Genomic DNA, 14,563 nt, shown 5'->3' on the forward strand with positions numbered 1-14,563 from the left:
TCATTGTACATATTCAACGTCCAAATATAATTGTTCTCAAAGCTATATTAATATCGTATTCAGACAGTCTTAAACAGAGCATAAACCCCAAAGCGGTTAAAACGAGAAGCCTATGTGAAAAATATGAATATATTTTCTGATCTTTTGTTTTTATTTATTTTTCCTCCTTAAACCTCAAGCCTTCTATTTTATTTTGATATATAATTTAGTGTCCTTAATTTGTAACTGCATTTTATCCTGAAGTTTTGTACCTTTTCTGTATATATCTGTCAATGAAAAAAAAAAAAAACTATTTTCAAAATAAATCTGGCATTTTACTTAATCGTATTGTGGTCAAAGTTCAGTTCTGGAAAATTTAATTTTTATAAATTGCTTCGTTCTTGTTTTAATCTTCTTCTGCCAAAAGGAGGAAGTTTATTATCACATTTATGTCAAATAAATTGACTTCATAAATTCCCAGGAGATGTGACAATGGTGAGTTTAGAGAAAACTGTATCTTGAATTAACTTAATTACAGGCTTTACAAATTCATACATAATCTTTATTGTAAATTTTCATATTAGAATTACAGTTTTTCACAATTGTTTAAACACATTTCCTGATAGACTACCTCACTTTCTCAAAACTCTAAACAAAAATTACAAAACTCACACACAAAATGCAAAATCCTACACTTCTCTTGCAAAAGCACACTATACTCTCAAAACAGTGTTAACTCTTCACTAAATGGTATTTCCTTCTCAAATGCCAAACACATACATCATTTGAGTAGACATTTCTAAGCACCCACTGGACACTGATGTGCAGAATGGAAGACACTATAGTATGAATGGAAAACACTATATGAATGCCTCAGTGTTACACCTTCAGCTGTTGGATGTAATATATCACCATATAGTATTCTTATGTATAGGCTACTCAAATAGAAAACAACACACAATGGTCACAGGCCACAGGACCTCATCCACATCGCAGGCGATGTTCTCCCTGGCCAAGCAGCGGAGGAACAATCTCCTACAATGCCGCATGAAGCCTTTACAGGCCTCAGCAGTGACATCGCCACATGCGTCCTCCATGGCCTGCAGCAGTGGGATCCGTGTCTGAAGATTTCTCTCGTATACCTTCCATCTCCAGGCAGAGAAAAACTCCTCAATTGGGTTGAGGAAGGGAGAGTATGGAGGGAGATATAGGACATCAACTTCTGGATGGACCCTGAACCACTCACAGACCAGAGCAGCCCGGTGGAAACTGACATTGTCCCAGATAACAACGAACCTGACCACCTCTGTGTCCTCCATCTGGTCTGGCTGGACAATAATATTGTAGAAGAAGTGCAGTGTTGTAGGGGCCAAGGGTGCCATGGTGATGGAGGATGCCGTGGTGATTGATGGCAGCACACATTGTTATGTTCCCTCCACGTTGGCCAGGGACCTCTGTGATGGCACGCTGGCCGATGATATTCCTCCCTCTGCGCCTTCTTTTTACAAGGTTGAACCCCGCTTCATCAATGAATATGAATTCAATGGCAAATTTCTGATTGCATATTGCACAACAGCCTTTGGAGTTTAGAAATGTGATTGACTGTGTGTTCTGTGTGAACAGCAAGAGAGGGAATTCAGGAAGAGTGTGCAGGATATTGGGAATTGTGTGTAGTTTTGTGAGAAATGTGTGGTATGGAATGGGAATTTGAGTCTAGAGCAGTAAATGTGCTAGGAGTTCAGCAGGATTGGTTCAGCCACCTGAAACATGAGTTTCAGGTTGTGCACATTGTGTCTGATGTTCCAATAAATGTGTTTAAACAATTGTGAAAAACTTTAAATAGACTGTATTGTCATTTGCAATGCACCATTGTACACAGAACAAAATTACAATGCATGTGGCCCAGGAGATAATATTGTATTTGAGGCTAAAATGCTTTAAAGGTAACTGAAAGCTATCAGAATAAAAAATATATATATATTACACACAAAAAGAACTCAATTTCATTCCTTAAATTTTCTCAAAAATCAGCAGTGTGCCTTATAATCTGGGGTGCCTTATGTATGAATTTTGTTGTGCATACTTTTGTCGTACCAATTTTATGTGGTACACTGTGCCCAAAAATCTGTCAAAATGTTTTAGTGTGACTTTGGTCAGCATTGAAACCGCTGCGTTTGATGGATTATCTGAACATTACGGCTACCAAGGGGCTACAGGGGCCTCGCGGAGTAATACGTACTGTGCTTCAACATAATATTATGGTATGTGTATAAGGACCCCAAAATGGCATCTGTTAAGAGACTTGCTTGCAAAGCGGATTTCAGACTCAAAGCTATCAGTCACGCAGTAGAATATGGGAATAGAGCAGCTGCAAGAGAATACAACATTAACTAATCAATGGTACCGAAGTGGAGGAAGCAAGAAAATCACCTGCGCCAAGTAAATAAGACCAAAAAAAGTTTCCGAGGGAACAAAGCGAGATCGCCCCAATTAGAGGACTAAATTGAACGGTGGGTTATTGAACAGAGAACAGCAGGTAGACCCCTCTCTACAGTTTCTATTCGACTCAAGGCAACAGCGGTTGCACGTGGCGACTTTCAAGGAGGTCCCCCTCCCGACTCCACTGGTACAACAATACTGGACCAGATCAACTTATCCCTAAACGTAGGATATGTACCACATGTTTTCAAAGTTGCAGTAATTAAACCTTTACTTAAAAAACCTTCTCTTGACCCAGACATCTTAGCTAATTATAAACCAATTTCCAACCTTCCATTTGTATCTAAAATTCTAGAAAAGGTAGTTTCAGCTAATTATGTGACCATTTATATAGAAATGATCTGTTTGAAGATTTTCAGTCAGGGTTCAGAATGTATCATAGCACAGAAACAGCACTGGTTCGAGTCACAAATGAGCTTCTTACGGCCTCAGATAAGAGATTAGTGTCCATACTGGTTCTACTGGACCTCCAGTACAACTGTGAGAAACCTTGGTGTTATTTTGATCAAGATTTCTGGTTTGTCCGTATATTAATCAGGTTTGCAAAACAGCGTTTTTCCATCTCTGTGATATCACAAAGATCAGGAACATCCTCTCCCAGAGTGATGCTGAAAAACTAATTTTGTATCTTCTAGGCTAGATTACTGTAATGTGTTATTAGCAGGATGTCCAAGTAATTCTCTGAATATCCCCCAGCTGTATATATATGTATACCAAAAAATTATATATTTTTTGTATTACACTGACAATTTACACCTATACTTTGGGTTCTTTGTGTTGTGGAAATTGAAAGGACCAATAAACTAAACCAAACTAAAACTAAACAGCTGATCCAAAATGCAGGAGTGCGAATTCTGACAGGAATCAGCAAGAGAGACCACGTCTCTCCAGTGTTAGCGTCGCTCCATTGGTCCCCATAAAACTTAGAATCCAGTTCAAAGTTCTGTTACTGGTGTATAAAGTACTAAACGTTTCTCCAAGACCTGATAGTTCCTTATGTTCCTAACAGGGTCTTCCGTTCTCAGAGTGCAGGTGTAGCAGGACAGTCCTCGGTCCTGTGACGTCACTCCTAGTGGGCATTGACGGTATAAAAGGGGGGGTTTCAATACCTGTCTTTCTCTTGCTCCCGGGGGCCGGGCTTCGTTGCCACTTGACGTCCGTCATTTCCGCCCCTGGGTGTGGAGGCTCGTTTGGGTGATTGCTGCATGCTGCTTCTTAACAGGTGCAATTGACGTGGAAAGTGTCAAAGCTCACGTCGCCCTGTCCCTGTGTTGAATGCTGGCTGCATGCTGCTCACCGCTTGTACCGTTTTGTATGCCGTTCACTGCTTACTGCCGGTAAGTGAGCTTTCTCCCCCCCCGCGTCATCCTCTTTGGCGTTGTACACGCAGCAACCTGTTTGTTTGTTTACAGGTTGCGCACATGCTGCGCTGACCCCTCTTTCCATGCCGTAATGGCCAGGAATGCCTGATTGGTAGGTGTTCAGTGACAATGGCTTTCTCTGCCAGCCACTTGTAGTTTCTTATGTTGTGTTTATTTATTATTGTAGGTTAAGGATGTCCATGTAGCCATCGCTAAACCCCTGCTGCTTTGCCTTGTGGAGCTGCTTTGCCTTGTGGAGCTGCTTTGCCTTGTGGAGCTGCTTTGCCTTGTGGAGCTGCTTTGCCTTGCTGGAGCTACCGTGTCGCTTCGGAGCTCCGTGACGTCAGACGCCGTTTCACTACTGAATGACTGCTTGCTTCTGCTGCTTGCTCGAGCTAACCACCGCTGCCACGGCCGACCCGGCCCGTGTTCGCTCTGCCTGGCTTGACTGCTGGCTGGCTGGGCGTATTGCTGCTCCGCACGTGTCTGTGTGTGCGCGTGTGCGTGTGTGTGTGTGTGTGTGTGTGTGTGTGTATGCGTGAGAGAACAGTGTGGGAATTGGTTTATTGGTTGTTTTGTGTGTCTGCTGGTTCTGTTTATTTGTATTTTATTTCATTCAGGAACGTATAGTTTGTTTTGTTTCAGTTATTTATATTTCTTTTGAGGTATCTGTGATTTTGTATATTTTGGGTGGCCAATAAGTCATTGTTGAGCCTAATTACGTTTAATTTAAGTTTATTCATTTCTTCTCGTGTTAATTTGTTCCCTAACTGTCCTCTGGTTTCCCCCCTCTCAGGTGCTGAGCCGACGGTGGTGGATTGGTGTCTGGTGGTGGTGCCCCTGCCTTTTGTTGTGTGCTGTGTTTAAGTTTTTCACCTTATTTCTTTTATTGCACGTGTGGTGTTTTAAGTATCCCCTCTTAGTTGACCAATCCACACCAGAAAGTCTCAGCCCTGATTGGCCCCCTTTTTAAAATCCCTCCCCTAGTGAATGACTTCTTTTAACTGATCATTTTTAACAAACATACATTTGAATAATAAAAACAAACCTATTTTTGGATAAATTGAATCACTGTCTCTGCCTCACTTTGTGACGGACCTGAGTGCCTTTTCTCTTGAACGAGTGTACTTTAATTCCCTGGGTGAAACTCCCAGGGTGGCGTTGTCTGGCAACAGTAAAAATCCTTTTAACATAACTTTGACCAAAACTACCTCTTCGTGCCGCCACACAGCCAGCGCCGAGGACCCGGCGTCCCCCCGAGCCAGCTCCAAGCATCCCGTCTGCCCCTAAGCCGGCTCCCCGCATCCCGTCTGCCCCTTAGCCGGCTCCCCGCATCCCGTCTGCCCCTTAGCCGGCTCCCCGCATCCCGTCTGCCCCTTAGCCGGTTCCCCACATCCCGTCTGCCCCTTAGCCGGCTCCCCGCATCCCGTCTGCCCCTTAGCCGGCTCCCCGCATCCCGTAGGCCCCGAAGCCAGCTCCCCGCATCATGTCTGCTCCGCCCCGAGGGCGACCCCCCAAACTGTCTCGCCGGTCCCGAGGACGGCCCCGGGAACTTTGGCCGTGTGTTGGCCTGGGCCCTCCTCCGGGCCCCCTCTGCCCACCCTAGGTTGGGGGGTTTGTTGGGACATCTGGGATCTGTCCTTTGGGGGGGGGGGGGGGGTAATGTCAGGGTTTGACACTTCCCCCAGTTTTTGAGTTTCAGTTCTGTCCCTCCTGTTTCCCATCTGCCCTGATGTCCGCACCTGTGTCTCGTTATCCCCTGTGTATATCTGGTCTTGTCTTCCCGGTCGGTCCGTACTGTTTGCTCCCTCCATGTCTCCTCGCCTATTTTTGGATTCCTGTTTTTTTTATTCAGCCTTTTCTGATCCTGCCCAGCAGCGCTTTGGTTTTGTTTTTTGTTAAATAAACCCTGTTTTTGGAACTCCTGCCTCCTGCTCTCCTGCATTTGGGTCCTCAACAACCACACCCTGACATGTCTACACCTGTTTCTATAATGGTCTCTGTAGTCCACCAACTAACCAGGTATCAGTCATATGTACGTAGAACTCTTAGTTCTCCAGTTAACGATTATTAATACTAATATATATCTGCTCTTTTGGACCTTTGACAATATATCTGTCTCTCTCCTACTCTGTTCTTTATCCTCTCTTAACCATGTCTCTTTTCCTGCTGTACTCGGCTGGTCCTCAGCAGGAGGGTCCCCCGCCCCCCATATGATCCAGGTCCTGATCCAGGTTTCTTCCCTCTTAAAGGGGAGTTTTTACCTGCCACTGTTTATGTAATAATTGATCGGAGGTCATGTTTTGGGTCTCTGGAAAGATCTTGGAAACAACTTGCGTTGTAATAAATAAAACTGAATTAATTGAGACAGAAGTATGATTTACTTTTGGAGAGAGGTGAGAAGCGAGAGGGAGAGCGGTAGAATTTATGTGATAGAAAAAAAGAGCGATACAGGTCGGGTTTGTATGAGAGAGAGAGAGAGAGAGAGAGGGGGTTTATGTGAGATTCAGTCGGAGTCGGAGTGCTGAGATCCCTGAGACGAGGAGGAGGAGTCAAAGGATTAAAAGAGGGCAAACTGAAGAAGAAGAGATTAGACAAAGTGCAACAGAAGGCAAAAGAGAATAGGAGGAGTAAGAGGGGAGGTGGACTGTAAAATCAGCTTATGAAGACTCAGTTGAAGATCCCTGACAGGTGAGTTATCAAAGGTAAAGTGAAGGGTAACACACCTGGACTGAGTTAAAGGGTTCATTCATATAAACCCAGTCATGATTGTTGGTGTTGCTAGAGTCGTTGTGTGGAGTTCTGAAAATCCTTCAGTTTAGTGTGCAAGTGTGATTTCTACATCATGTTCTGGAATCTCCGCACCCCCTGATGTTACTTCACATCAACAGTTGTCCCTACAAGAATCAGTAAGAATGATTCAATTCAATTCAATTTTATTTATGTAACGTCTATTACAACAGAAGTTGTCTCTAGGCGCTTTCCAGACACCCAGAACATGACCGAGAATGATGGTGGACACTGACTGTGAACACTAGAGTCACTCTGTTCCATGTTCTCTGATTGGTTCCTCAGTTCAGGGATTTAATTTTTAAAAGAGTTGGTACAATTCCTGTTGAAAGTGACTGTACTCCAAATAATAATCATGAGATAATTAAACAGTGCACCTGAGGGCAGTTTTCTGTTGATGCATCGCAGCCTAGTGTAGAATGGACCTCATTGATGGAATTGAAGCAGAACAAATGTGTTCATTAATTGTTTGCCAGGCTAATTTATGCATTCAGGAAAATGTTTAGTTCTGAACTTTTATAGGTATGAAATAAATCTCTGCCTGTAACCTACTCACCTCAACGTCAGTTAAAAGCAGTGTCTTGTTTTTTCTTTTAAAGTGAGTCCTTTTGATTCTTAAGCTGTGCCAGGTCCACAGGTGGACCTTCAGGTTGAGGATGCAGGACATTACGTTGTGTCGGGATGCTGGCTCAATGACAAATAAAGCTATTTAAATTTCAATATCAATCTTTCCACCTCCTTCTATGGTAAATCCTGGGCAGGTTTATGCTGATTAATGAGCAGCAGAAGCATGTGGCCAATCTGGGCATCATTCTCATCTTAACAATCAGATCCAAGTTTTACGCTGTTGTGCAACAAAGGGGGTGCTTTTTTTTGTTTTTAAAGGGTTATTAATAATTGTCTGATGAATTGTTATTGATGCAAATAAATTGCCAGACTGCAGAGAGAGGTTTATTATCTTGACCAAATAAGGACAAATTTGATCAAACACCACTTCCTAGATGTAGGAACTACATCTAAGGAAGAGGAAGAAGGTTTGATCTCTTTTTACTATTGTCTGAATGTCTTCAAAAGTAATGAGTGAAAAGGAAGACCAGTTATGAGATGGGAGGGATGTGATCCTGGGCTGGATGCCATCACATGGATGGATATTTGACCTCATTTACAAAATTTACAAAATTATTTACAAAATAATGGAGTAGACTATTGTAGTCGGATAAAGAGTGAATGTGGATTTGGGAACCTTGAGGTGAGACAATTTTATTAAATGATTCAAAGAGAGTTTTTGAATTATTTTTGTTTAAGGAGACTAATTGCTTAAAATATTCTGATCTAGATTGTTTCATCAGAGCATTAAAAGAAAGAAATCAGCTCCTTCAAGTAGAGTCTGTGTACCTCGAGTTTAGTGGAATTTCATAGATGTTCTGCTTTGTGGCTTGTTCTTCTTTGAAGATGAATGTCTTCATTTATCCATGGACATGATTTGTTCTGAGAGACAGCACGCTGCTTGATAGGTACAATGTAATTTAAAAGAGCCAGACAATGACTGGTCTGCACCAAAAGGGAAAATTGAGTCTAAAATGTGACCTTTTTCATGTGTTGGGCCTGATACATGCTGAACTAAGTTAAAAGAGTCAGTTAAAGATATAAGCTCAGATGCAATAATACAAGTGGTGTTATCAACATCTATGTTGAAATCACCAACAATTAACACTCACTCGAGCTTGATCATAGAGTATAAAAACTCTGCAAATTCCCCCAAAACACAAACCAGCTGGACTGGGAGGTCCGTATATTAGAACACAGTACAAATGACTTGGACATTTGCAGTTCAAGTAAGCTAAGAGTCCTGGTACTGGCCCGTTGCTCTGCAGGGAAAACAGTCCTGATAGACCAGAGCGAGTCCTCTGCCTCGGCAGGAGGGTCCCCCCTTATGAGCCTGGTCCTGCTCAAGGTTTCTTCCCTCCTAAAGGGGAGTTTTTCCTTGCCACTGTTTGGCTTAAGTCTTTTCTCCCACTATGGGAGTTTTTACCTGCCATTGTTTATGTAATAATTGCTCGGGGGTCATGTTCTGGGTCTCTGGAAAGCGCCTATAGCCAAATTGTTTTGTGATGGACACTATATTAATAAAAGTGAATTCAAATGTAACTTGAACAGGCTCTTTTTTGTGGCCCACTTTCCAGCTGGGAATTTAAAAGCTTCCTGTTTGTGGGGGGTTTGAGTTCCAGATTTTGAAAGACTTCACATCATGGAGTCTTTCTTCTTCTAATGACGTTTGACTCACCTGAAGAATGATCTTGTCCTCATGTTTACTGACCAACCAATGAAAGAGCCAATTGCAGTTTCATCGTGTATGCTTTCATGCGCAACATAAAAACGTTTTCATGTGGAGGCAAACAGTCAAAAGACAGAGTTTTCAGGTCCATCTAGATGACAGACACCAATCAACCAGACGGTTAAAGAAGGAAACCGAGGAATTACCTGCTCTCTTCTTCTCTGCTTCTCTTGAGATGGTACTTCTTAGATAGACTCCTGCAGGTGAACACATTAGATGCTATATAAATAAAATTGAATTGAATTGAATTGAATTGAATTGCCTCGGTGGCGCAATGAGCTTGCTGTCCCAAACACAGAGCAGTTTTGAGGGCATAATTCATTCAAAACAGCGTGGTACAGCATGTAGCCAAGTTTCAGTCAAACACATAGAATCCAAACGCTCGCTAATTAAAAACATAATTTAGGATAACAGTTTTGTTAGCTTTGTAGCGAGCATTCAGCAATGCAAAACGGAGCTGAGCGGGGTTTGTCCTTAGGGGCTGAGAGGAATCCGAGAATCCGAGAAGCTCGACAGAGTTCTGGGGGTTTACTCCCTGCAGACAAGGATGAGAACAGGGAGGACAGGACACAACCCGGTCCACTCCGACAACCAGTACTAGCCCGCCGATGACAGGCTCAAATGAGCGACCTGAGGGAAAAAAATTATTAAGCTTTCACTACCAGAAGAGTTCTTCTAATGTTTCCCACACAGAGACGCACCAATGTGAAATTAACTTCACATGTGCGCTCTGGTCATTCAACTGGTTAATGAGGAAGGGCTTTGTTTTCTGTTGTGGAAAAACATGTCATCAAGATCCAGTAACGTGGATGCAGCAGTAGACAAATGTAAAACAAACAAACACACTTAAAGGGGACCTATTTTGAAAAACACGTTTTTTCTTGCTTTAACATATAGGCCTATAAAGTGGTCTCCCCTCAGCCTGCCAACTCAGAGAAGGAGGAAAGCAACCAAATTCTGCAGTGTCTGTACAGCCGCCTGGATGAGCCATCCAGTGTGATGTGGATCTACGAGCCAATAAGATTCTGCTCCCGTCGTTACGTAACGACGGAGCATTTTACATAGGTTGGTTTCCGATGCGTGAAACCACGGCCACAACTAACTCTGGCCGGAACAACAACAACAATTCCGCCGGCCGGAGCTTCCGCCATTTTCTACGCGTCATTCAGGCAGCCAATCAGCACAGTGCTCATTATCATAGCCTCCCCGCCCACTCAGAATCCCGCATAGATAATGAGGTTAGAGAATGGGATGCTGCAGACATGGTTCAGATGCTGGATTTCTAATTTATTTAGCAAAGAAAAACAAAAGCTTGTTTTTAAGACATTCAAGGCCTGTTTAAAATAGGTATTAGATGCCATAATAGGTCTCCTTTAAACTAATAACCACAGTTGTGATGGGTTCAGCGGTCCGGCTCAAAACGTAAAACTAAACTAGTTAAATGTGTTAACTATTTTTCTCTGCTAGACAAAAAACAGCCTCTTATGTGGATCTTTGTAGTTGTAGAAAAAGGTTGGAGAAAAAGGTTCTCTTATTAGTTTTTAAATCTCTTAACGCCTCAGGCCTTCTTATCTGTCTGATCTGCTTTTACCCTACAAACCCTGGCGGACCCTGAGGTCCTCCGGCACCAGCCTTTTAATCATTCCCAAAGTTAGAACCATAACCCACGTTGAGGCATCATTTCACTACTACGGCCCACGTCTGTGAAACAGCCTGCCAGAGAACCTCAGGGCCAAAGAGACTGTTGATGCTTTTAAAAGCAGGATCAAGACTCACCTTTTTAATTTGGCTTTTAGCTGATTCCTTTTAGTCTTTCTCGTATACCCTTGTTTTAACTAGCTGTTCTTGTTGTTTTAACCCAGGTTTTATGGTCTTATGGTTTTGAGTGGTTCTTATGCTTGTTTTCTAGACCTACTTTTTTATGTTATGCTTTTAAACTCTTTTAGTGCGTATTTTAACCTCATAGCCTATCTTATCCTGCTTTCTTGTAGCTTTTAGCTTCAGTGTTTTCCTCATGGGGAGCCTCCATGCTGGGAGTGACTCTGGCCTGCAGGGGGGTCGTCCTGGGGGTGGTTCTGGCCTGGATGGTTGTGGAGCTCTGCACCACGGCTTTACCGTTGTGGTGTGGACTCCTATATCCGTTCGGGGGGGATGGTCTCTGTGGGACCCCCTTATGGGCCTCCTTCAGCTCCAGGTCGGTCCAAAGGCGTTCACGTCCAGGCATGCAAGGGTCTCTCGTTCGGCTCATCCGGGGCTCGGAACATTTGCAGGTCACTCGTTGCAGCGCTGCAAGACTATGGATGCCATTTCGAGGCAACCAGACGCTTCTTCAGGCAGGATAATATGGAAGGCCGGCCCATAGTTAGTAACTCTTCATGCTAAAATAGGAGCTGTGGTCTTCTTCATACAATGATCAGAAAAAACTGGCTTATAGGCTTCTGGCGTTTTATTGCTGGTACCTCTCGAGTATTAAAAAAAAGAAAAAAACAAAAACAAAAAAAAGAGGATCTGATTCCACCTGAAGTACTTCTGCTCCAATCCAACCATCCCATGGTTACTTCATCACTTCGCTGTACTTTATCAGCAGGATAAATATCAGTGGGAACTGGTTCTCCACCAGGGGCCAGTTCATCAGTGGAAACTCTGATGGTCTGAACGTCTGGTTCACGGGTGGGAAAATGATTTACCAACAGGAACTAGTGGTCACAAGTTAATCTGTGGGAAAGAGTGGGTCAGAAGGGGAAGTAAGTCACTAGTGGAAACTGTTCCACCTGGGGAACTACTTCACTGGCATCAAGTGGTTCATTAGAGGGCTGGTTCATGAGTGTGTTCTTCTTGTCCCGGTCTACATAATGGTTTGAACTCCTTTTTTTCAGGCTTCTGTTTTCTCCTGAATCTCTCCTTGGATTGTCTTCTAGCAGAGCTTTTGGTTGTAGGTTCTGACTGTTTTCCTTCTTTTCTTTATCCTTTTGTTTCAGGGCTGACATGGGCAGGGCAAATTACTGAGCACAGCTGATGACTACAGGTATAAATCCACCCCTGGTTGTCATAACAACCAGAACATGACCAGTTGGCAGCCAGGTTTGTGAAGCAGTCGTGGAGGGACTGGACCTGTGGACTGGACATGAGGAAGCTGAAAATCCTCCTGTCTGCCTGACGGTCCAATATGGTCTTCTTCCAGTGGCCCATCCGGCAGCCTCTCCGAGTCTTCATCCTTCTCATCCTGTGGCAGTCGCCGTGCTGGTGTCAGTTTGACGTGTGTCGCTCTCTGCGCAGCACAGACCCGGAGCCATGGTGGGATTTTTACGCATGTCAGCCTCCTCCAACCAACATGAAGGAGTTCATGCAGATCAGAGTTGACCCCCCCGGGATCACCTGTGGAAACCCACCTGAGAGATTCTGCACTCTGGTATGTTTGACCCACCTGAACAGCTTCATTCATTTATCTTCATTTGTAAAACTAAATTCCATTGACATTGTCATTTCACGGAACTCTAACAAGATGTACTCAAAGTTAATAAAGTTAAATATAATCTAATGTAGTCTAAATTATATTCCAGTTCTGTCCAATTTATTGTAATCAATTTCAGTCAGTAAAACCTTTAAACACTTTATTGAGAAAAGATACTTGAGTTTTGGCATTTGATCTTCACATCAGTTCAATTGCACAGTTAGGAAGAGAAGTAGATGCTTCAGAAATATCCTGGGTCCCCTTGGAAACAGGCAGAGGTGAAGGTCAGAACAGCGTGGACCTTGGTGTGGGACTGGAAAGAAAAAACATTGACAAAAATGTGGTCTGTGCAAGCAGCAAGGCTGGGCAAGGCAAGGACCTTGGATGATGCAGTGATGAAGACCTGGGTTGAGCAGCATTGTGGACCTTGGTAAAGGTGTCAGATCATCTCAAATGGGGTACAAAGACATGAACTGAGGATCAGGGAGTTACTGCACGAACCTCAGCTAATGTCAGCTACACTCACTGACCTGGGTCTAGGAACAGCAAGAGGCAGCCAACGTGAGCGTCGTAGACCACCCTTATGTGAAGATTACGTGCTTTGTGGATCACCCTGGAGACAGGCTAAAGTGTGTCAGGGATCACCAAAGAGTCAGGATGACGTGTGTTGTGGATGACCCTGGAGTTTGTTGGGCAGGAAGGGAACAAAAATAAATACATTCTCTCTGGAAGCACCTGCGTCCAACTGGACTCACAGCAGTCTGACCAGCACTTATCCATGGCTGTACCCTCCTATGTAATTTCTTGCTTGTGTTGTTCTCCCAGATGTAAGTTGCTTTGGATACAAGCGTCTGCTAAAGGACAGAAGTAGTAGTAATAGTTTGGATTAGTTGTGTATGGACTTAAGTTGGTCCTCTGGTTGCGTGGTGACATAATGCGTCACTTCTTGTTTGTTGTTTACACTGTCTATAGCCATTAACATGGTGTCATGGAATCTGATTCTTCTAATCTTTTTAATCTAAACTTGACTTATTTTTATATAATAAAACAATTTAAGTGGTATTTTTCTATTGAGCACTTGCACCTTTGTTTCACTCATACATGTTCCTTTCTGGAATAATTTCTATTGTCTGTTAGCCTCTTAGCAAGGCGCCCTCTCCCACCCTTTCTCGCGCTTACTGCTCAGTGTGTGAAATGTTTAGTTAGTTTAGTTTAATGTCGTTACTTTTATCCAGTGCTAGTGAATATAAATGAAAGGACTTTGTCTTTTTTTAACTCGCTGACTATATCTCCGTCAATCAGTTCCATGGGGCGAGTCACTGTCTTGCGCAATTTTTTACACAAGGGCTCGAATGGCGACATGAAACGAAATGAAATACGCCCCACTCCAACAACGGTCAATGTGTAGTACGCATGCGCCATCTATAGTTCATAGTTCAAAGTTTATTTAGACGGGACAATGCATATTATTTAACACTGCATTAAGCAGTGTAAATACACTGGGTTTTAGCAGTAATGCTAGTTTCCACCCGCAGTCCCCACAAACAACCAGACACACTCACACTCACACCTACAGGCAATTCAGAATGATCAATTAACCTAGCATTAACTTAATCTATTGGGGAAACATGGGCATTGCAAGGAAAGGTGAAGATGAACAAAGTTTTTACGATAATTTGGACGAGTCCGGCGGGCCGGATTCGTATGTGGCCCGGGGGCCGTAGTTTGCCCATGTGTGCTCTAGCTCTTTGCTCACCTCTTTTCCCCTCCTTTTTTGCCTCTCTCTTTCCCCTTAGCTTGGATACTTCACAACCGTACCAGACACTAGCGTGAGTCGTGGAAGATTATAGGAGTAACGGGAAAGGCTGGTATCAGACTGTAGCTGACAAAGAGAAGCTATTTGCGGCTAGCGCTGGCTGGCTAGATCGATTCCTGAAGAGAAACGGCTTCAGTGTCCGAAGATGCACAATAAGATTTGGAAACACACAATGAATAAAGGTCCCAAATAAACGCAGGTCCTTAGTAAACGCCTGTTGATTTGAGCGATTTCAGCAAATAAACGCCCGGACCTTTATTTAGTGTTTTACGGTATACTTAACGCAAATGTTCATAGGTCTCTATAGTGGTAAACAAAACAGTAAAAGGCAA

General features: G+C 43.3%; 1 protein-coding gene across 3 annotated transcripts in view; it reads left to right on the top strand.

Moving 5' to 3' along the window:
- Positions 1 to 6,444: 6,444 nt before the first annotated feature.
- Positions 6,445 to 14,563, top strand: part of ntng2a (netrin g2a) — a 35,385-nt gene continuing 27,266 nt past the window's right edge. For all 3 annotated transcript variants that reach the window (XM_061729601.1, XM_061729603.1, XM_061729604.1), the window contains exons 1-2: positions 6,445 to 6,530; positions 11,943 to 12,373. In XM_061729601.1, the coding sequence (XP_061585585.1) occupies positions 12,131 to 12,373 (243 nt within the window). In that variant the 5' untranslated portion in view covers positions 6,445 to 6,530; positions 11,943 to 12,130. The remainder of the gene's footprint in view (positions 6,531 to 11,942; positions 12,374 to 14,563) is intronic.

The sequence above is a fragment of the Cololabis saira genome, chromosome 9 (genome assembly GCF_033807715.1).
Source record: "Cololabis saira isolate AMF1-May2022 chromosome 9, fColSai1.1, whole genome shotgun sequence".
Taxonomy (NCBI): Eukaryota; Metazoa; Chordata; class Actinopteri; order Beloniformes; family Belonidae; genus Cololabis; species Cololabis saira.